We start from the raw sequence: 24,395 nt of genomic DNA on the forward strand, positions 1-24,395 counted from the left end.
AAATCATTCAGAGTATGTTCTCTGACCACACTGAAATTCTAGTCAGCAGCAAAGATATAACAGACAAAATCTCCAAATATTCGGAAATTAAGCTACATATATATATATATATATATAATTTCTTTTTTTTGAGGTGGAGTCTCGCTCTGTCACCCAGGCTGGAGGGCAGTGGCGCAATCCTGGCTCACTGCAACCTCCGCCTCCCGGTTCAAGTGATTCTCCTGCCTCAGCCTCCTGAGTAGCTCGGATTACAGGTGCCTGCCACCACGCCTGGCTAATTTTTGTATTTTTAGTAGAGACAGGGTTTCACCATGTCGGTCAGGTTGGTCTCAAACTCCTCACCTTGTGATCTGCCTGCCTCAGCCTCCCAAAATGTTGGGATAACCGGTGTGAGCCACCGCGCCCAGCCTAAGCAATATATTCTTATATGGCCCATGGGTCAAATGAGAAACAGTAATAAAAATTAGAAAATATTTTGAACAGAATAATTAAAATGTTATACTCATAGATTGAAAGATGCAATATTTTTTAAATGTCAATTTTTTTCTAAAATGTTTCATACATGCCATGTAATCCTAGTAAAAATTCCAGCAGGAGTGTGTGTGTGTGTGTGTGTGTGTGTGTGTGTGTGTGTGTGTGTGAATGTGTGTATGCGTGTGCGCACACAGTGTGAAAACTGACAAGTTATTCATAAAATTTATATAAAAATGGAAAAGGCAAAGAATAATGAAGACTTTCTTAAAGAACAAGTTGGACAACTTACACTATCAGATATCAAGACTTACTATATAGTTACGAAAATTACAAAGTATAGTACTGGTGCAAAGAGAAGTGATGAAACAAAATAGGTCATTTGAAAATGGAGCTTCACATATAGGGCAACTTCATGTCGACTTCACGTGTGAAGGTGACACTACACCACACTAGGAACATCGTGAGCTTTTCTCTTTTTTTTTAGACAGAGTTTCACTCTTGTTGCCCAGGCTGGAGTGCAATGGCATGATCTCAGCTCACCGCAGCCTCCTGGGTTCAAGCGATTGTCCTGCCTCAGCCTCCCGAGTAGCTGGAATTACAGGTATGCACCACCATGCCTGGCTAATTTTTTGTATTTTTAGTGGAGACAGGTTTTCTCCATGTTGGTCAGGCTGGTCTCGAACTCCCAACCTCAGGTGGTCCACCTGCCTCGGCCTCCCAAAGTGCTGGGATTACAGGCATGAGCCACTGCGCTGGGCCATGGTGAGCTTTTCAATATACTATTGGGTCAACTGGATAGCCATATGAAAAAAGTAAATTTCGATTGCTTCAACATAACATACAAAATCAATTCATTCTTGAAAGATTGTAAATCTAAATATAAAATTTAAAACAACTACATTTTCAGAACTGGACTGTCCAGTATGACAGCCACTAGGCACATGTGAGATTTAAATTCAAATTAATTGAATAATTTATTTCCTCTGCCATACTAGCCACATCTCAAGTGTTCAATAGTCACAAGCGGCTAGTGGTCACTGTTTTGTACAATGTAGCTATGGAACAGTTCCATCACTGCAGAAAATCCTATTAGACAAAATTGTTCTAGAAAATAATGTAAGAGAATACCTTCATAGTAAAAAGAGGTCTTTAAAGAATATAACAGGCCAGGCATGGTGGCTCACACCTGCAATCCCAGCACTTTGGGAGGCCGAGGCAGGTGAATCACCTGAGGTCAGGAGTTCAAGACCAGCCTGACCAACATGGCAAAACCCCATCTCTACTAAAAATACAAAAATTAGCTAGACATGGTGGTGTACACCTGTAGTCCCAGATACTCAGGAGGCTGAGGCAGGAGAATCACTTGAACCCAGGAGGCAGACATTGCAGTGAGTTAAGATTGTGCCACTGCACTCCAGCCTGGGCAACAGAGCAGGATTCTGTCTAAAAGAATATAATATAAGCCACAAAAGAAGTGATAATCAAATATTTAAAATTATGAATGTTTTCTTAAAATTGAAAAAAGCAAGCCATAATACGTTATATTATAGTATATATAATATACTATATATTATAATATATAGTATTATATATTATATATAGTATATATTATAATTTATATACATTATATATTATATATAGTACATATATTATATTATAATATATTATAATATATACTATATATTATAAGTATATATTACAGTATATAATATATACTGGACAAAAGTTATATATTACAGTATATATATAATATATATACTGGACAAAAGTTCTTTGCAGTATATAAATATATATAATGTATATACCAGAGAACATATATACATATATAATATGTATATATATATATGATCTCCATATTGATATATGATCTCCAGTATATATGTGTGTGTATCTATATCTGTATCTCCAGTATATATATGCATGTGTATGTTTTTTGGAGACAGGGTCTTGCTCTGTTGCCCAGGCGAGAGTGCAGTAGCACAATCATGGCTCACTGCAGTCTCAACCTCCCAGACTCAAGTGCTTCTCCCACCTCAGTCTCCAGAGAAGCTGGGACCACAGGCAGGTACCACCATTCCCAGCTAATTATTTTTATTTTTATTTTTGTAGAGATGGGGTCTCCTTATGCTGCCCAGGCTGGTATTATATTACCGGGCTCAAGCAGTCCTCCTGCCTCAGCCTATCAAAGTGCTGGGATTATAGCCATGAGCCACTGCACCCAGCCTAAAATATATTTTAAAACGTCTATAAATCATTACACATAACATCAAGGCTTAAATAATAAATTTTAAATGCCAAGTATTAGCAACAGGGATTGGAGCAAGAAACTCTGGTAAGTATAAATTGGAACAACCACTTTGATTAACTGTTTGGCAGTATATACTAAAACTAAAGATCATATGTTCTGACACCATCAGTTCCATTCCTAGGTACGTGCAGGATGGAAATGAGGATTTACACAAGGTATATACAAGAACGTTCTGAGCAGCTTTATTCATAGTAGCTAAAAACTGGCAACAGGTTGACCAGCCTGGCCAACGCTGTGAAACCCCATCTCTAGTAAAAATACAGAATTAGCTGGGCGTAGTGACACATACCTGTAATTCCACCTACTCAGGAGGCTGAGGTCAGAGAATCACTTGAACCCAGGAGGCAGAGGTTGCAGTGAGCCAAGATCGTGCCCCACTGCACTCCAGCCTGGGCAACAGAGCGAGACTCTGTCTCAAAAAACAAAACAGAACAAAACAAAAAACAAATAAAAAAACTGGCAGCAAAAGAAATGTGCACCAACAATACAATGGTAAATATGTTACAGTATATTCATACAATTGTATATTCATGCAGAGCAATGAACAAGAAAAACTTACTGATACTTGCTACAATAAGGTAAATCTCACAGACATGATATAAAATGAAATAAGTCAAACACAAAAGAGTACATCGTGTACATAAGAGAAGACATTTATAATTCCATTTGTATGGTGTTAAAGACTCTACACTTATCCACAGAGCTCAAAGTGGTGCTCACCTTTAGGAAAGGAGGGCAGTGGCTGGGAGAAGGACCTGGGGCACTTAGGGATGCTGGCAAAGTTCTATATTTTTATCTGGCAGGGTGATTATATGGGTGTGTTTCATTTATAAATATTCATCAAACTCTATACTTAAGACCTGTTCATTTTTATGTGTGTGTGTGTTACATATACATCAACAAGTTTACTTAAAATTTTTTAATTAAAAGAAAAAAAAAGGCCAGGTGTGGTGGCTCACGCCTATAAACCCAGTATTTTGGGAGGCCGAGGAGGGTGGATCATTTAAGGTCAGGAGTTCAAGACCAGCCTGGCCAACATGGTAAAACTCCATCTCTACTAAAACTACAAAAATTAGCCAGGCATGGTGGTGGGCACCTGTAATCCCAGCTACTCAGGGGGCTGAGGTATGAGAATCACTTGAATCCAGGAGGGGGAGATTGCAGTGAGCCAAAATCGCGCCACTGCACTCCAGCCTCCGCAATACAGAAGTCTCAAAAAAAAAAAAGCTTTAAGCCCAGCACGGTGGCTCACGCCTGTAATCCTAGCACTTTGGGAGGCCAAGGCGGGCGGATCATGAGGTCAGGAGTTCAAGACCAGCCTGGCCAATATGGTGAAACCCCGTCTCTTCTAAAAATACAAAAATTAGGCAGGTGTGGTGGTGCACACCTGTAGTCCCAGCTACTTGGGAGGCTGAGGCAGAATCGATTGCACCCAGGAGGTGGAGGTTGCAGTGAGCCAAGATCCTGACACTGCACTCCAGCCTGGGCAACAGAGCAAGACTCTGTCTCAAAAAAAAAAAAAAAGCTTTAAGTTTGCAAACCCTATGGCACAATGCCACTTCTAAGAATTTGGCCCGTGGAAATAATTAAGATTGTATTGCAAAGGTTTTATCTTAAGGACATTCTTATCTGAAATTACCAATAATTACAAATGATCATGAGCTTTCTGACTATCCATTAGTGAAATATAGTACTTTACAACAAACATCATGCCTCCATTTATTTATATATATATATATATATAAAAATTCAGAAAGCTGTTCATCAGAGCATGCTGAAAATAGTATGGATAACATGACCCCATTTTGTTAAAATATATACATATGAACATACGTTAATTATTGATGTAAATATCATAAAGACTATACACTAAATTATTTATAGCAGTTATAGTGAGTGGTAAATTATAGATAATTTTATTATCTATATTAAAATTTTTAATTATATTTCAAACACCAGAAAACTATAGGAAAAAATAATAAATGACCATGAACTATCAAATTTTAACATTTTACCATATTTGGTTTAGATTTTCTTAAAGAAATAAAACACAGGCCGGGCGTGCTGGCTCACACCTGTAATCCCAACACTTTGGGAGGCTGAGGCAGGTGGATCACAAGGTTAGGAGTTCAAGATCAGCCTGAGCAACATGGAGAAACCCTGTCTCTACTAAAAATACAAAAATTAGCCAGGCGTGGTGGTGCGCACCTGTAATCCCAGCTACTCAGGAGGCTGAGGCAGGAGAACCTCTTGAACCCAGGAGGCGGAGGTTGCAGTGAGCCGAGATCATGCCACTGCACTCCAGCCTGGGCAACAGAGCGAGACTCTGTCTCAAAATAATAATAATAATAATAATAATAATAATAATAATAATAAAATAAAAATAAATAAAACACAGATACAATTTAAGCCTCTTTCTCTCTCCAATCCCATTTTATCCTTTCCCAGAAAAAAAACACACAACTTAAATTTAGTTTTCATAATCCTCATGCATATTATTCCATTGTAATTACAAATGCATGTATCCAGAAATAATATATAGTCTGTCTCTGCATGTTTTAAATTTTATATGTTAGTTATGCTATTTTTCTAGTTTTTCTAAAATAAGTATTTTTCCTAAGTTATTTTTAAAATAATTATGGAGATACAGAAAACGCAACTTTTTAGGTAGTGCAGAAACCCTGCACTATGTCAGAATTCCAGGCCTGAAAAAACATATCAATCATATGTTTTATAAAGTCAGAACTATAACCATCACTAAATCTTGATGTCCTCGCATAAGAGCTAGCATATAGTAAGTGTTCAAAAGTATCTGTGAAACGAAATCAATCTACAACTCAGTCTTGGGATAGCACTGGATGTTGTGGGATTATTCATAGTCAGATAGGACAGGAGTACCCCAGAATGGGGAGGCTTTACAAACTTTAGTGGTTAGATTTCAAGCATTTACTCCAGAAGCTTCCTACTCTCTCCTCTGCCATAGTAAACAAACAATAAGAAGCAAACATTTACCATGGCAGGTTCTGTTCAGACTGGTACTGATATTATGGATAATGCAGGATATCATGATAATTCAGCATTCAACTTTCAATTGAAAAATAGCAACAGGACAGGCACGGTGGTTCATGCCTGTAATCCCAGCACTTTGGGGGGCCGAGGCAGGCAGATCACCTGAGGTCAGGAATTTGAGACCAGCCTGGCCAACATGGTGAAACCCCGTATCTACAAAATATACAAAAATTAGGCCGGGCATGGTGGCTCACACCTGTAATCTCAGCACTTTGGGAGGCAGAGGTGGACGGATCACCTGAGGTCAGGAGTTCAAGACCAGCCTGACCAACATGGAGAAACCTCATCTCTACTAAAAATACAAAATTAGCTGGGCGTGGTGGTGCATGTCTGTAATCCCAGCTACTTGGGAGGCTGAGGCAGAAGAATCACTTGAACCCAGGAGGTGGAGGTTGCAGTGAGCCAAGATTGCACCATTGCATTCCAGCCTGGGCAACAAGAGCAAAACTCCATCTCAAAAAAAAGAAAAAAAAAAAATACGAAAATTAGCGCTGGGCACGGTGGCACACACCTGTAGTCCCAGCTACTCAGGAGGCTGAGACAGGAGAATCACTTGAACTCAGGAAGCAGAGGTTACTGTGAGCTAAGACTGTGCCATTGCACTCCAGCCTGGCCGACAGAGCGAGACTCTGTCTCAAAAAAAAAAACAAAAACAAAAAACAAAAAAAAACCAATAACAGAAATGGCAAAAGGGTCTGCTATTATTTTCTACCTCTTCAAGATTTCCAGAGGTCCTATTTATAGGAGAAGCTCAGGGCTGAATCTAGTCAACTCACACTTATTGCATTACATTTATTTTATACTGTGGTAGGGTAGAAATAATTTTTATATCATCAAACTACTTACATGAAAGTGCAGGATAATTGTCCAAATTAGGCCAAGGATAATGGATGGGTTTCCATCAATGATATCAGTAACATGAATATTTATTAGCTTAATCTGGAAAACAAGAAATGCAGGTTAAAAGGAGGAAATATTCCAGAGCATTAATCTCTCCTGTGAATTTTTAAGTAAAATTTGTACTTACTGATCGGTTTCTTAGGAATGTCAAGGCATGTTCTATATTGATTCTACACTGGAATGTATTAGATCCTTTATCCCGAGGCTGTGAAATTCAAGCAAATATATTACTCAGAAAAAATGAAATATATATTTTTTAAGGCAACAGAAAGTTTCTCAGTGTCATTTAAAAATCTTACCAACTGTTGCCCAGAAAGTACTTCTAGCAGATCCAGGAGGACATGCCCCTTTTTAATGTCTGTGAATAGGTCGGATATAACTGAGGGAGAAGTGTGCTGCAGAAGGTCACAAGAAAAATAATCATTCAAACTTTGGTCCAAAAAGAATACCTTTAAGAATCTCATAAATGTGCTTTGTGAAAAACTAAAATTCAGTAATGACTTTCTTCTTAAGAGAATAAGAGAGAACATGCAAAGATTCATATCAAAACATAAGAAAACTAGCGAATTTAATTTATCTTATGGCTAATTTCTAGTAACACAACACCCTTTCTGCATGGAGCTTTCACTGAGAGCTTAAAACCTGTGCATACAAGTGGCATTAAAGACGTTTAGAATCAGCCGCTAGTGACCCATCTGGAGAGCAGATTACATTTCTGGAGTAACCTGCTTATGTATTTACCCTTTCTTAGAATTACAAGCATCGTGTCGAAATGGACAGAGAAAAAACAGTGTGCGTGGTCTGTGAGAAGAGGCTCATTCATTGTGTATCTAGGTTACTCTAGACACTCAGCATCAGTGTGGTAGGATGGCACAGTGATTATGATCAAGGCCACTGAGTCCAGACTGTCTGGGTTCATATCCCAGCACTATCACTTCTAAGCTGTGTGACCACATGCAAGTCACAAAACTTCTCTGTACTGAAGTTTCCTTGACCTTTAAAAGGGTATATTACTATCTATTTCATAGGGATGTCGTGAAATTGTCAGGAGTTGTCATAATCATTACATTTAAAGAGTTTAGGACAGTTTCTAATATATAACATTTATTATATGCAAATCAGTATTACTATTACTTCACTTGATGAAAGAGGTGTGATTAAATATTTTTATAGCACTGTCCCATATCCTTAAAAGTACCTTTTTTTCTGTGTGAGAAAGAGTAACAAATACATCAAAACAAGATCAAGATAACTTTTAGCACATTCTTTCAAGAAAAGACATTCCACAACCTTTTCCCTGTCATCACCAGTACCATTTTTTAATGGCCTCCTTGGGGTCAAAACGGAAGGAGTAGGGGGAGTAATAAATAGATTTATAACCTAATTTGGTCTTTGTTTGCTTACCCTGGCCAACTGTGAGTTTATCCAGCACGTGAAGGCTTTCTTCTGGGTGTCTTCCTGTTCAGCTATCAAAGAAAGAACAACTGCAGTTATAAAACCAGAAGCCTCAGAAACCTCCTGCACATATCAGAGCTTCAAAGGTCTGTCACGCTAGGTGTGTGCCTGTGTTTCACAAGCTTACAAACTTTTCAGAATTTAGTCTAAACTGTAGATGTTTGTCCAAGTAGTGTTTTAGAAAAAGCATGTTGACACGATATTTTTTTTTAAACCATGGGTTTGTTGATGAGACAATGGTTTTTAATATTTTTTACTGACTAAAGAATTAGGACCATGGTGCTGTGGTTCACACCTGTAATCCCAGCACTTGGGAGGCCGAGGTAAGCAGATCATGTGAGCTCAGGAGTTCGAGACCAGCCTGGACAACATAGAGAAATCCCATCTTTACAAAAAACACAAAAATTAGCTAGGCGTGGTGGCATGAACCTGTGAGAGGGGAAGATGGCTTGAGCCCAGGAAGTCAAGGCTGCAGTGAATCGTGATCATGCCCCTGCACTGCAGCCTGGTCAACAGAGCAAGACTCTGTTTCATTAAAAAAAAAAAAAAAAAAAGAACTGAGACCCTATACCACCTTGACAGTACTGTACAAAGAACTGTGAAGAGCAACAGCAGTTCCTAACCTAGACTTTAAGTTTAAGCCAAAACCGTGCAGTAAAGATGACCCCAGAACATAAGAAGATGTTTTAAATGGCACATGAAATCATTAAGGTTTAGTCTTAACATTTATCACAGAGAATACATCGCCACAGAATTAACTGTAAATGGGCTGTAATTAGAGAGAACTGTGTTCAAATCCTGTTTCTGTTACGGAGTAGCTGTGTGACCTTGAGCAGTGTCCTTGTTTAATAAAAAAGTAATAGGCATTTGTCTCTAGAGATTATTATAAGAATCTAATGATTCACTTAAAGTGATTAGCATAGACTCTGGCACATAAGAAGTGCTGGCTATTACTCTTATTAAACAGGCAGGGGTCGGATGTGGTGGTTCACACCTGTAATCTCAGCACTTTGGGAGGCCGAGGCCAGTGGATCACCTGAGGTCAAGAGTTCAAGACCAGCCTGGACAACATGGGGAAACCCCATTTCTACAAAAAATGTGAAAATTAGCCGGGCATGTTGGCAGACGCCTGTAGTCCCAGCTACTTGGGAGGCTGAGGCCGGAGAATCATTTGAACTGAGGAGGCGGAGGTTGCAGTGAGCCGAGATTGTGACACTGCACTCTAGCCTGGGCAACAATGCGAGATTTCGTCTCAAAATAAAAAAAGAAAAAAGAAAAGAAAAGAAAAAATCTAGGTAGGAGTCAAGGGGAAGACCTGAACCCTCAGAGTACAGCCCTTCTTGCCCCTCTGAGCAGGAGTGGGCCCCACACTGACACCATGCCTCCCTTAGACCTCTACCCCGATTTTCAGCAGACATTCTCAACACCGAGGTTAAGGGTTAGCCCTGCACTCAAGAACTGAGCTTCCATCTCCCCAGGCCTCCTCACCTGGATGGGCAGAGATAAGCATAGGCCCAGAAACCCATGGCACCCTGTGCCCAATGCTTACAGCCTTGCCACCATCAACCTCAAGTTCACCGGGCCTCATCTCACTATACCCTTTATCCTTGCTTATATCAGCCAGTGCATGCACACATGCACACACTCACATGCACACATGCAAGCACACACATAAGCACACATATATATACATGCACACACAAGCACATGCACTCTAGACTCTCGTCCCTCTCATTTCTTTCTAATTCCCGTAAGACTCTGCATATCCCCCCAACTTTTCTCATCTCCCACCTCTCCTTAAGTCCTAAAATGCTTCCACAGATGATGAAATCCGTGGTGTGCCATCAGCAAAATCCTCTCCACGTCCAATACCCTCTCTGGTGTTGAGGCTTTGCCTTCCTGCTCTCATGGAAACCCGGCTCTCCTGAGAATACCGCTTCCCCTGCAGCCCTCTCAAGTGGTGGCTTTGCTTTCTCTTGCAGCCCTCGTACCACCGTTTCCTCACTCCTCATGGCCATCTCCAGTTCATCCTCTACCCTCTTTGTCCCTGAAATCCCGAAGCTTTGAATCTCATATCATCAGACTATCCTTGCTATCACAATTGTTGCCTACCTCTATCAATTCCCACCCTTTCTGCTCCTTCTCCACTGTCACTCTGTCCAATAGAACTCCTAATTCTTAGAACTTTCTGATTTACTTATGTATAGACAGGGTCTCACTCTGTTGCTCAAGCTGGAATACAGGGGTGTGATCATGGCTCACGGCAGCCTTGACCTCCCAGGCTCCCAAGCAGCTGGGACTACAGGTGTGTACTGCCATGTCCAGCTAATTTTTTAAATTTTTTGTAGAAATGGGTGTCACCATGTTACCCAGGCTGGTCTCAAACTCCTAGGCTCAAGCAATCCTCCCAACTCACCTCCCAAAGTGCTGGGATTATAGGCATGAGCCATCACACCTGGCCTTATTCTTGGCAATTTCAATATACACAGCAATGAACCTTCCAATGTCCCGGCCCCTCAGTTTCTCGAATTCCTCCTCTCCAATACACTTGTCTTCTGCCCTGCATCAATCACCTTGCTGTCGTGGTCATACTCCAGACTTTGTCATTACTAATAACAACTCCTCCATGATCTCAAGTTCATGCATCTCCATTCAGTGCCCCAACTCCAACAATCCTTTCAGTTCATCAATAACTCCAAGCCATTGACTTTGCCAGTTTTTCGGTGTCCCACATCCCCAGGATGTCCTACCTTTCATTCTTATCCATTTTAAGTTCCATGATCAATTATTACCAACACTCCTTGCATTTCATCTGTTTTGTTCTATTTGCTTTGACACTTCATGACTACTCTGTGCACTTCATCCTACAAACAGGTTGCTGAATGTGGCTGGAGAAACCCACCGAACAGTGCTCACTGGTCTCACCAGCACCCCCAGTGGGCCCTAAATGCTGCCCAGTAATCACACTATATGGCCCTCTCCCGCTCCCCAGATGGCAACTTAACCCCTTTTCTTCTTCCACAAATGTCCAATACCTCCTCCCCCATCATTAAACTCAGCTGAGACCTTGCTTCCCACCCCTTCATCTAACAACCTGCAAAAGTGCTCTGCCTCCAACCTATCAGCACAGATGAACTAGCCTTGCTCAGATCTAAAGCCAATCCTTTCACTTGTACACTATATCCCATCCCTGTACTCCAATGCAAGAACATTCTGTTCCTACCTCTTCCCTATTATCGTCTTCCTCCACTCACTTAGACAATTCCCATGAGTAAACAGCCATACTGTTAATTCTCCCATCCAAAAACAAACCTCTTGACACCAGTTCCCGACCAGCCATCGCTTCATTTGTCTGCTCCTTTGTGGCGAAATTCCTCAAATAGTTTGTGTTTACTGTCTCCAGCTCTTCTCCTCCCTCACTCTTAACTGAACCCATACCAATCAGGTCCCTGCCATTCGACTGAAACAGCTTTCTCATCATGGTCACTTGAATCAAGATCCTCAGTGACACACTCTCGTGAAAACCAATGGTCTATTCTCAACCTTCATCCTGCTGGACCCATCAGCAGCATCTGATACAGATGATCACTCTCCTCTCCTGCTTCCAGGACCCAGACTCCTGATTTTCCTCCTTCATCAAGGTTGCCTCCCCCCTTTCTCTCACGTTTCATATCTAATGCCTCCGGATATCCTGTTAGGTCCACCCTCACAATATATTCAGGATATGACCACTTTTCACCACCTCCATCACCACCACCCTGGCCCAAGTCACCATCACCTCCACCTGGATTACTGAGACAGATATTCCTTCCAGCTTTGCCCCAAAATACTATGCTCAGCACAGCAGGCAGTGATGTTGCTAAAATGTTCACTCAGATCAGGAAACTCCTTTGCTCAAAACCCTGTGAGGGCTCCTCCCTTCACTTCTCATGATGGCTGTAAGCCCCACCACCATCTGCCCTTCCCTGCTTCCCACTTGCTGCTTCTGCTCCAACCACTCTGGCTTCCTGTTTTCCTCAAACTCCCCAGGCCCATTCCCACCTTAGGCTTTGGCACCAGCTGTTCTTTCTTGTAGGATTGTTCTTTCTACTGTTATCCACAGGCGAATTCCCTCACCTCCTTCAAATCCTGGCTCAGACAACACCTCATCTAAGAGGTCTACCCTGAGTGTCCAATCTAAAACTGTAACACCCCCAACTCCCGATCCCTCTTGTCCTGCTCTATTCTCTTTCCCTAGAGTACTTATCTCTTTTAACATTCCAGGTAAATTACTTATGCAGTAAGTTTATTGTTAATGTCTCACTCTCCTCTCAATAGAATTTAAGCACCACAACACAGGCAAAGAGGCTTCGTCTGTGCTATGTCCCAAGAACCTAGAAAAGCTTGGCCCAGTGTAGGCCCTAAATAAATATTTTCTGAAATAATAATAATGTTTTGGGCCGGGCACAGTGGCTCACGCCTGTAATCCCAGCACTTTGGGAGGCTTAGGTGGGCAGATCACGAGGTCAGGAGTTTGAGACCAGCGTGGCCAACATGGTGAAACCCCATCTCTATTAAAAATACAAAAATTAGCCAGGCGTGGTGGCGGGTACCTGTAATCCCAGCTACTCAGGAGGCTGAGGCAGGAGAATCGCTTGAACCTGGGAGGGAGAGGTTGCAGTGAGCCAAGATTGTGCCACTGCACTCACTCCAGCCTGGGTGACAGAGCGAGACTCCGTCTCAATAATAATAATAATAATAATGTTTTGTTTTCTTTTTTTAATTTAGTAGAGATGAGGTCTATGTTGCCCAGGCTGGTCTTGAACTCCTGGACTCAAGTGATCTTCCCACGTTGGCCTCCCGAAGTGCTGGAATTACAAGTGTGAGCCATCACACCCAACCTAATAATAATGTTTTTAATTATTATTGTGGTTGTTATATTTTACTATATTGAAGCAAATCTACCTTTATGAGTTCACAGTCCTTTCTCTTAAAGTTGTCTGTTCTACCTTCTACTACTTGTTTTCCTTGGACTTTTCTCTCCCATATTAATCTCTATCTAATAGTCACAGTGAACTGAAATTGCTGGTATTTGGCCTTCAATATGTGTAAAAGTATGACATCTAATTTAAGTTCTAGAAAAATTTTGAAGTAGACAGGAGCTCTGGTTAAGAATTAGAAGGCCTAGCAGCATAAATGGAATTTTGTGGTGTTTACAACTGCCTAGTAAATATTGTGACTGATTAGAGATTAAAGATGCACTAAGCCTCACTGGAATTTTTTTCCTTTTTAATCCTTTCCATTTTTTATGCATTACCAGTTTAAATTAGTTATAGCCTACTGATCTACACTTTATAGGGTGCTCAATAATTGCTAACTGAACTAAACTGAGTTCTGATAAGCCAACTGGATAATTCAGGCTTTTGAGAGTTATTCCTGTTTTATATAAATTTATCTCAATGAAGTAATTCCAGAGTACCACAATTTTGTCCTATAATTCAAAACTATACTAAATCTCCTAGAATCTCTGAGAAACGTTTTCATTGCTTTGTCCCCTAATATCAGAAGATAAGAGAATAACTTTTAAGCATGTATTGCCACTTCCCCCCCACGAAAAGCATCAAAAGCTAATTTTGTATCTTAATAGAAAAAAAACTAGAGAACAAGTTTTTGCGATTCCAGGATCAAGTTATATTCACACGCTGTACACTAATCAGGGTCACATGTGAAAGCAGAGAGGGCCCTATCCATTCCTAGCAATAGAGTAGACATTCAAAATGAAAACAAACAACAACAAAAACAAAAATTCCTCTCTTATTTTTAAGGGACCAAGAGAGATTTTTTCCATCTAGATGATAAGGTGTAAAAAAAGAAACTAATCAGCAATATTATCAGGTCCCAGAGATAGAGCATGCACCGACTTGAGGGGAGTTATGGCGGGAGGGAGGAGCACAACTCAACAACCTCAGAGGAGGTGAAATGCAGCATGAAACTGAGTGCAAAAAGACCACTGTGTGCCCACGGAGTCTTCCTAATCCATGCCCACCTGGAAACCTCAGCCATTTTGAGCTATTTCCAAATAAGATGAGGGGTCATTTCATTTGCACGTGATACTAGACAAAAGGGGTCTTATACTAAGCAACCTGGGACTATGAGATTTCCTAGCTGAGAAAAGTGGCAGCAAAATCAGGGCTCTAACTGGATTGTTCAAATGGAGCACCTAAACGGAGAGCAAACTGAGGAACATCCCCTGACAGAGATGTAAACTTGAATTTACAATAATCAAAACTTTTCTAAGGAAAAGTAGAAGTTATCTCTGTCCTAATCTGATTAAACTCTAATAAAACAAGGGAAAAAACACTAAGAGGAGCAGCCAGAACAAAACCCCACAGGTATTATCCAGTTAGCAAAGAAGACAGTGCACAAATGAAATCTTCAGAAAAAAAGATTTGGAAAGGAATCTGCATGGCTTTTAACTCATTGTCCGAACTTAGAGAATGCCTCTTCATCCTGGAAATCAGAACCCTCTAAATGCAATAAAGAACATTTGCTTAATGGCAAACAAAGACATCCCAGGTGCAATTAAACACCTTTGTAGCAGCTCAATTAAATGATTTCGTATGTGCCATTCCATTTATCCCCTGACACACTTTTCTCACGTTTTCATACTGCTTTATCCCTGAATGGCAGTATTCAATGGGAACCAGCGCCAAATAGCTCACCCTATGGCAGGATAAGGAACCTTTTGTTCTTTTCAAAGGCTGACCCATTGGGGAAAAAGTAATTGAGAGCCACGTGCTTATAGCAACTTAATAAAACTCTTCTTAGAATGGCATGTAGAGAATAGGACCTTTTAATCAGCAGATGTTAGGGATAGAAAAAGCAAAGAAATAAAGAGAATAATACAATCTACTACAATGATGAATTTCTGTAAAAAAAAAGCTAAGGGAATGGAGAATGAGAAATTATCTTGATTTTTCAGGCAAATATATATACATAATGTAGGAAAATGTGGTCAGTGAATTTTATTCAGGCCCATATGAGTATCCTTTGATTATCATCCTTGAAAAATATTTGCCTGAATTTGAGAAATGAGGCACAGAAGGCAAAGGTTTTTCTCTAGGTGTTATTACCATAAAAATACATTTAATCCCTGAGTTTGTTCTGATTCAGTCTGCTTTTGTGAGCGAGGCAATTCATATCCTTAGCCAGAAGGGAACTAAACTGAAAGCAAATTGAGTTAAGCTAATTAAAGGGTGTGGATTTTCATTTTAAAGCTCATTATGAAACTACCACGGCTACTAAGTCTCAGCAAGGTCATTTCCCAAAAGTTGGTCTAAAATGTTGACTCCAGGAGTCCTCCCTGGTAGTAAGAGTTCAAAAGCAGTTACCTGAGGCTAAGAATCACTAGCTTTCATTTTCACTTAAACGCAGAGCGATGCAGGATTAAAATGTGGCATCTCCAGGAGTGTTCTCTACTCTGTGAGGAAGCCTTGCGACCTCTTCTCATCAAAGAATTTCTCTTCTTCTCCTCATATGATTGGATTATTAAAAACAAGTTTACTGCATGTGGCCCTAGATTCATTACTTTGATCTTTCACTCTCCTTATTAAAATTGTTTTTGATCATTCCCTAATTCCTTACTGAAAAAATGATCAATTCTTAGCCTAACATTCCAGGTCATTTGTAACTTGGCTCCACGACTTCTCTACCCATATCCTATTTCTCTGGCCAAACTAGGATAGCTACAATTCCCCAACGACGTTTCACCCTTTTCTGCATCGCCACTCTACATATTCTATGGAATGGCCACTCTTCCCCATCTCTCTGCGTTCATAGAAACGCCAGCACCCAGCACATGTGGGCATTCGATCAACATTTATTATAATTGGACATATCCAGTTTAAAAGTTCCACACCCCTTTTTTGCTTTGGAGATAGGGTCTCAACTCTGTCACCAAGGCTGGAGTGTGCAGTGTCGCAATCGCAGCTCACTGCAGCCTGGAACTCCACGGCTCAAGTGATCCTCCCATCTCAGCCTCCCCAGTAGCTGGGACTACAGGTGTGTGCCACCACGCCTAATTTTTGTATTTTTTATGGAGACGGGGTTTTTCCATGTTGCCCAGGCTGGCCTTGAACTCCTGGGCTCAGGCAATCCACCCACCTGAGGCTCCCAAAGTGTTGGGATTACAGGCATGAGCCACTGCACACAGCCAAAAGTCCCCTTTCTTTTTGTTTTGTTTTGTTTTTTTCCTTTGAGACGGAGTTTTGCTCTTGTCGCCCAGGCTGGAGTATAATGGCACGATCTCGGCTCACTGCAACCTCCACCTTCTGGGTTTAAGTGATTCTGCTGCCTCAGCCTCCCAGGTAGCTGGGATTACAGGCATTCGTCACCACGCCTGGCTAATTTTTGTATTTTTAGTAGAGACAGGGTTTCACCATGTTGGCCAGGCTGATCTTGAACTCTGACCTCAGATGAGGTGCTCCACCTGCCTTGGCCTCCCAAGTGCTGGGATTACAGGTGTGTGCCACTGCACCTGGCCCCAAAATCCCCTTTCTTAAAATTAATAGAAATAATCTATTCTGGCTCTGGCCTCTGACAGTACTTTGTTGAATCTTTTCTGCTTATTACTATTACAAAGTAATCTGTAGTGCTTATAAAATTTTTCGAACAGTACATAAGGATATAAGATAGAAATTAAAAGCTAATCTTAGAGCCAGGCATGGTGGTAAATGCCTATAGTCCCAGCTGCTCTGGAAACTGAAGTGGGAGGATCAGTGGAGTCCAGGAGGAGTTCAAGACTATAACTTGAACTTCTGGTACATAACTTACATGTTTCCCTCCTACTCAACATGAGAACTTGGAGTTAAACCTTTGTGCTTTTGTGTTTTTGCTTCCCCTCAGCAGTGTAATGTAGAAAAAAAATCCTCAGTAAATATTTGCTGATTGAAAGACTTATGAAATACTAAAAGTATTGAGGATAAAACTGACTTATTAGATGGAGGAAAAGAATTTATTGGCAACAGTTATACTAGGCCTATGTCTTCTCTCTCTCTCTCTTTTTTTTTTTTTGAGACAGAGTCTGGCTCTGCAGCTCAGGCTGGTGTGTAATGGCATGATTTCGGCTCACTGCAACCTCCGCCTCCCAGGTTCAAGTGATTCTCCTGCCTCAGCCTCCTGAGTAGCTGGGACTACAGGCACCCGCCACCACGCTCTTCTAATTTCTGTATTTTTAGTACAGATGGGGTTTCACCATGTTGGCCAGGCTGGTCTCAAACTCCTGATCTCATGATCCACCTGCCTCGGTCTCTCAAAGTGCTGGGATTACAAGTGTGAGCCACTGTGCCTGGCCAATCCTTATTTTAATAACCCCTAGGCAATTTGTTTCTTCTACTAATAAAACGTCTTGAACAAAAGGCATTATGGAAGAAAAGCACTCTTTTTCTGTATTACAACTCTTAATACTTCACTTATGATATGAAATGTGTGAGTTTTTCCCTAATACTAAGCAATTCTCCAGCTCTCCAGATACCAAGTGGGTGTCCTCTATTCTATGATGACAATGACTGCCTGGAATTAGTGCAGACCCCACATGTTAAGGGCTCAGTCCCACAAGACTCTCCCCTACTTCAGATGCCAATCACAGGTAGTTGATTTCCAGGTTACCCACATTTCTGACTTGGCTATAAATCAGGGGTTCCCGGGATCCCCTCCTCAGGTTCAATAATTTGCTATAATGGCTCTCACAGAACTCAAGGAAACACTTATGTTTGCTCGTTTATTATATGGTGTGGTGGCTCACGCCTGTAATCCCAACACTTTGGGAGGCTGAGGTGGGCAGATCACCGGAGGTCAGGAGTTCGAGACCAGCCTGGTCAACATGGTGAAACCCTGTCTCTACTAAAAATACAAAAAGTTAGCCAGGTGTGGTGGCGGTCACCTGTAATCCCAGCTACTTGGGAGGCTAAGGAAGGAGAATTGCTTGAACTTGGGAGGCGAAGGTTTGCAGTGAGCTATGACTGCACCACTACACTCCAGCCTGGGCAAGAGAGCAGGACTCTGTCTTTAAAAAAAAAAAAAAAAAAAAAAAAGGATAATGATAAAGGATAGTGATGAGCAGCCAGATGAAGGTGTACAGAGGGCAAGGTCTGGAAGGGTCCCAGCACATGAATGTGTTCACAAACCCAGAAGGTCTCCAAACTATACTTTAGAGATTTTTTTTTTAAATTAACAACTGTTTTATTGAAATATAACTCATACACCATAAAATTCACTTTTTAAAGTGTATAATTCACAAAGCTGTACAACCATCTCATTGCCTTCTTTTTTTTTTTTTTTTTTTTTTTGGGGGGACAGGGTCTCACTGTATGGCCCAGGCTGCAATGCGGTGGTGCAACCAGGGCTCACTGCAGCCTCAACCTCCTAGGCTCAAGTGATCCTCCCACCTCAGCCTCCCAAGTAGCTGGACCATAGGCAAATGCCACCACGCCCCGCTAACTTCTTTCATTTTTTGTAGAGACAGGGGTCTACCTATGTCATCCAGGCTGGTCTCGAACTCCTGACCTCAAGCAATCCTCCTGACTCAGCCTCTCAAAGCACTAGGATTACAGGTATGAGCCCCCGTGTCTGGCCCCATCTCATTGTATTTTAAAATCCAAACTATAATCATGGTCCACAGCTTTATGTAATCTGGCTCCTGCCTACCTCTAAAACTTCATTTCATGACATGTTTGCCTTTGTAATTGCTGTTTCCCTAACCTGGAATTCTGGAATACATTTTCTACTTGCATTTCATACGGCTGGGTCATCCTGATGCCTTCAGTCGAATATCTCTACAGAGAAAAAAAAAATTTTTTTTTTTTTTTTTGAGACAGTTTTACTCTTGTCACCCAGGCCGGAGTGCAACGGCGCAATCTTGGCTCACTGCAACCTCCGCCTCCCGTGTTCATGCAATTCTCCTGCTTCAGCCTCCCAGAGTAGCTGGGATTACAGGCGCCCACCCCCACACCCAGCTAATTTTTGGATTTTTAGTAGAGACGGGGTTTCACCATGTTGGCCAGGATGGTCTTGAACTCCTGACCTCAGGTGATCCAACCGCCCTGGCCTCCCAAAGTGCTGGGATTACAGGCATGAGCCACTGCGCCTGGCCTCAGAGAAAATTTTTCAAACACATTATCCAAAATACCCTCCATCCAATTACTCTTTATCATATTATCCTATTTACTTTCTTCTTTAGATTTACAATGTGTAAATGATACTATATTACTTATTTGTTATTGATATATTGTATGGCTTTCCCACTAGAATTTCCATAAGATATAGATTTTTTTAGCTCTGCACTTTAGAGATTTTTATGGAGGCTTCATCACATAAACATAATGAATTATTAATTCAATCTCCAGCTCTTCTCACCCCTCTAGAAGATGGAGGTGGGAGGAGTTCCAAATTTCTAATCATGGCTTGGTCTTTCTGGTAACCAGACTCCATCCTGAAGCTATCTAGGAGCCCATCAAGAGTGGCCTCATTAGAACAAAAGATGGTCCTATCACCCAGGAAATTCCAAGGGCTTTCGGAGCTCTGTGTCAGGAACCAGAGCCAAAGATCAAATATTAGAACAACAATATTAGAACAACTAACATCCCTGCGGTTCAGGAAATTACAAGGGTTTTAGGAGCTCTCTGCCAGGAACCAGGGGCAGAGACCAAATATATATTTCTTATTACGTCACAGGCATGTGCTAATGAGACCCTGTTGCCATTCCCTACAACAATACTGCCAACTCACTGTTAGCTAGGACAGACACGGTAAGGACGATAATTAAATTCAGACAATAATGCAACATATTTTAGCCATGTGTTCCAACAGCCCACCCAAAAAATCTTAAGCTGTCATCTGACAGAAAAAGAACTAAAAATATAAAGCCACCTCTTCTATTGTTTCTCTTGGAGATATCAAACAGAAATAAATAAAGAAACAAATTAAGGAATAAAAACACACAGGCACGCACAATCAAAACAAAAAACAAGCCTAAAATATTTCAGCAGGAAAAAGCCCGTTACTTTATTACAAAAGGGGAAGGCTATTAACTAATAGAGAAAGCATGGGATAATTTACAGCACAATTTTCTTGCAACCAACCATAAACAGACAAACAGTAAGAAGCAAAAACAAATAGTACCAACACTAAGCTCTCACTTACTCAATCAGTAGAATGAGTTTAGGAGGTAACTCCTGGCTAACATAAGTGATAAACACAGTGAGCAACCATTTCTCAACCTCACAATTACTTTATGTCACACATGTCCCCCTCTGGAGAATTTACATTATCACTATGGGAAAAAAGTACTGTCAACTTCAGCATTCCAGGACTAAAATCACACTCTACCGCCCTCTCTCTCCCCAGTCCATTTCTTGCCCAAGTTCCCATCACATGGGTTGGACACCCCATCCTTTATCATTCTCAAGTACAACCTACCACCAAATTCTGCCAAATTTGCCCCCTCATAGCTCTGGTATCTACTTCCTTCTCTATACATCTTGGCCCACCAGCCCTACTGTTGAATCTTTTTTTTTTCCTATTTTTTGTAGAAATGGTATATTAGTCCATTCTCATGCTGCTGATAAAGACAGGCCTAAGACTAGGTAATTTATAAAGAAAAAGAGGGTTAATGGACTCACAGTTCCACATGGCTGGGGAGGCCTCACAAATCATGGCAATCATGGCAGAAGGCGAAAGGCATGACTTTTTTTTTTAGATGGAGTCTCGCTCTGTCGCCCAGGCTGGAGTGCAGTGGTGCAATCTCGGCTCACTGCAACCTCTGCCTCCCAGGTTCAAGCGATTCTCCTGCCTCGGGCTCCCGAGTAGCTGGGACTACAGGCGCGCAAACCCACACCTGGCTAATTTTTGTATTTTTAGTAGAGGCGGGGTTTCACCACGTTGGCCAGACTGGTCTCAATCTCCTGACCTCGTGATCCGTCCGCCTCGGCCTCCCAAAGTGCTATGATTACAGGCACGAGCCACAGCGCCGGCCGAAAGGCATGTCCTATATGGTGGCAGACAAGAGAGAATGAGAGCCAAGCAAAAGCAAAACTCCTTATAAAAACATCTTATTATCACGAGAATACTATGGGGGAAGCCGCACCTACGATTCAATTATCTCCCACTGGGTCCCTCCCACAACGTGGGAATTACGGGAGCCGGAATTCAAGATGAGATTTGGGTGGGGACACAGCCAAACCATGTCAGATGGGGTCTCACTTGGTTGCCCAGGCTAGTCTCGGACTCCTGGGCTCAAGTCATCCTCCTGCCTCAGCCATCCACAGTGCTGGGATTACAGGCATGAGCCATCACATTTGGCCTCTCCTCTTCAATCTACCATCAACTCTACCCTGGAATGCTTCCATGGCCAACCAAGTCCGCCTGCGCCATTCCAACCTGTCCTAAATTTACCCAAATTACTCGATTCTTAGATGGTTTCTCTCTGCTCTTAGAAACATGAGCAAAATCCTTAACAGAGCCTAGGAGGCGCTGTGTGGGCCCCAGCACACCTCTTCAGCCTCAGGCATCCTACTCTCTCCAGCACCCCTGGCTCCAGCCACTCCTGCCTTCTTTCAGGACCTTTACAAGCTATGCTCCCACCTGCCACAGGCATTTGTACCACCCCACCCCTATTCACTTCACCAGTTAACTTCCAGTCATGCTTAGGTCTGAGCTCAAGTGTTGTATCCAGAAGAAAACCTAAGTCAATCTAAGTCTTTCATTTGCTTTCACGGAGTCATGGGGGGATTTCCCCACTATTTAGCACTTAGCTCAATCTGTAATCAATGACAACTGGCGTGGAGACAGACTGCTTGTGTGGGACCCCCTTATCTCCCACTTACTAGCTGTGTGCCTCAGTCTTATTTGAAAATGGGGACAATAGTATCTACTTCATCGGGTTACTAGGAGGATTAAATATCCCTATTGACTTAGAGCAGAGGTCAGCAAACCATTGCCCAAAAGCCAAATTTGACCTGCTGCTTGTTTTTGTAAATACAGTTTTATTGGAACAGACACATGCTTGATTGTGCATTGCCTGTGGCTGCTTTCATGCTACAATGGCAGAGTTAGTAGTTATAACAGAGACCATATGGCATTCAGACTGAAATATTTACTACCTGGCCCTTTACAGAAAAAGTTTGTCAATCCCTGGCATAGACTACATTTAGTCTACACAAATAAATATGGTTGAATCTTGAAAACATTATGCTAAGTGAAAGAAACCAGTCACAAAACACCACGTATTATGAGTCCATTTATGTGACATTCCCAAAATAGGGAAATTCGTAGAGACAGAAAGTAGATTAATGATTGCCTAGGGCTGGGGGTGAGGTTGGAGGTGGAGATGGGGGTGGGATTGGGGAGGGGTGACAGCTAAAAGGTATGGGGTTTCTTTTTGGGGTGACAAAAATGTTCTAAAATCATAGCCAGGTGCAGTGGCTCACACCTGTAATCCTAACACTTTGGGAGGCTGAGGTGGGCAGATCGCTTGAGCTCAGGAGTTCAAGACCAGCCTGGGCAACATGGTGAAACCATGTCTCTACAAAAAAATATGAAAAATTAGCCAGGTGTAGTGGCGTGCACCTGTTTGGGGGGCTGAGGTGGGAGGATCGCTTGAGCCCAGGAGGTGGAGGATGCAGTGAGCCGAGATCATATCACTGCACTCCAGCCTGGGTGACAAAGTGAGACCCTATCTCAAAAAAGAAGGAAAGAAAAAAAAGGATGAGAGTCTGTCATTTGTAACAGCATGGATGGAACTGAAGGTCATTACGTTAAGTGAAATAACCTAGGCACAGAAAGAAGAACATCACATGATTTCACTTATCTGTGGAAGCTAAAAATTAAAACAACTGAACTCATAGAGATAGAGAGTAGAAGAATGGTTACCAGAGGCTGGGAAGGGTAGTTGGGGGTGCAGGTAGAAGGGAAGAGTAGATAGTTAACGGGTACAAAAATAGTTACAAAGAATAAAGAAGACCTAGTATTTGCTAGCACAACAGGGTGACTATGGTAAAAAACAATGCAACTGTACAGTTTAAAATAGCTAAAAGAGTATAACCGGATTGTGTGAAACACAAAGGATAAATGCTTGGGGTAATGGATACACCACTTACCCAGATATGATTACTATGCATTGCATGCCTATCTCAAAATATCTCATGTAACCCATAAATATATACAACTACTATGTATTCACAAAAATAAAAAATAAAAAGGGAATGATGAAAACTTCTTAGTTTAGTTTAGCTTTGTTTTGTTTGAGACAGCATCTCACTGTGTCACCCAGGCTGGAGTGCAGTGGCATGATCTCAGCTCAGTGCAACCTCTGATCCTCCCACCTCAGCTTCCCAAGTAGCTGGGACTACAGGTATGCATCACCACACCTGGCTGGCTGGCTATCTATCTATCTATTTATTTATTTTTAGAGACAGCTTTTTACCATGTTGCCCAAGCTGGTCTTGAACTCCTGGGCTCAAGCGATCCACCTGCCTCAGCCTCCCAAAGTGCTGGGATTATGGGCATGGGCCACTGCACCTGGCCAAAAACTTTCTTAACGTGATGAAGAACACTGATGAAGAAAACAATACTAATAACATACTTAATAACAAGAAACTAAATGCTTTCTCTCTAAGATCAGGGACAAAGCAAGGATGTATACTTCCATCACTTCCATTCAACATTGCACTGGAGTAAGGCAAAAAAAAAAAAAAACAAAAACCAAGGCTGGAAGGAAAAAAGTTAAATTGTCTTACTGGCAATGACATGAACTTCTATGTAGAATATCCTACTGTACCTACAAAAAATATACCAAAACTAATGTGTTTAGCAAGGTTGCAAGATACAAGCTAAATATACAAAAAATAATTGTATTTCTATACGCTGCCAATGAAAAAATCAAGAAATTGCCATTTGAAAATATTATTCACAATGGCATCAAAAAGAATAAACTACTTACCAATAGATTTAACAAAAGAAGTGCAAGACTTATTCAATGAAAACTACAAAACATTATTGAAAGAAATTTAAAGATCTAGGTAAATAAAAAGATAGCCTATATTCATAGACTAGAATACTTAATATTGTTAAGATGGCAATACTTTCCAACTTGATCTACAGACTCAGTGGGATTCCTATCAAATCTTAGCTGCCTTTTTTTTTTTTTTTTTTTTTT

At 41.4% G+C, this 24,395-nt stretch overlaps 1 protein-coding gene across 5 annotated transcripts in view; it reads right to left on the bottom strand.

Annotated features, from left to right (window-relative positions):
- Positions 1–24,395, bottom strand: part of SYNE2 (spectrin repeat containing nuclear envelope protein 2) — a 379,604-nt gene that overhangs the window by 281,121 nt on the left and 74,088 nt on the right. For all 5 annotated transcript variants that reach the window (XM_032134991.2, XM_032134990.2, XM_032134988.2 and 2 more), the window contains exons 3-6: positions 8,156–8,217; positions 7,051–7,146; positions 6,879–6,956; positions 6,698–6,790 (exon numbers count right to left, since the gene is read on the bottom strand). In XM_032134991.2, the coding sequence (XP_031990882.1) occupies positions 6,698–6,790; positions 6,879–6,956; positions 7,051–7,146; positions 8,156–8,217 (329 nt within the window). The remainder of the gene's footprint in view (positions 1–6,697; positions 6,791–6,878; positions 6,957–7,050; positions 7,147–8,155; positions 8,218–24,395) is intronic.

Source organism: Hylobates moloch, unplaced genomic scaffold (genome assembly GCF_009828535.3).
Source record: "Hylobates moloch isolate HMO894 unplaced genomic scaffold, HMol_V3 SCAFFOLD_16, whole genome shotgun sequence".
Taxonomy (NCBI): domain Eukaryota; kingdom Metazoa; phylum Chordata; class Mammalia; order Primates; family Hylobatidae; genus Hylobates; species Hylobates moloch.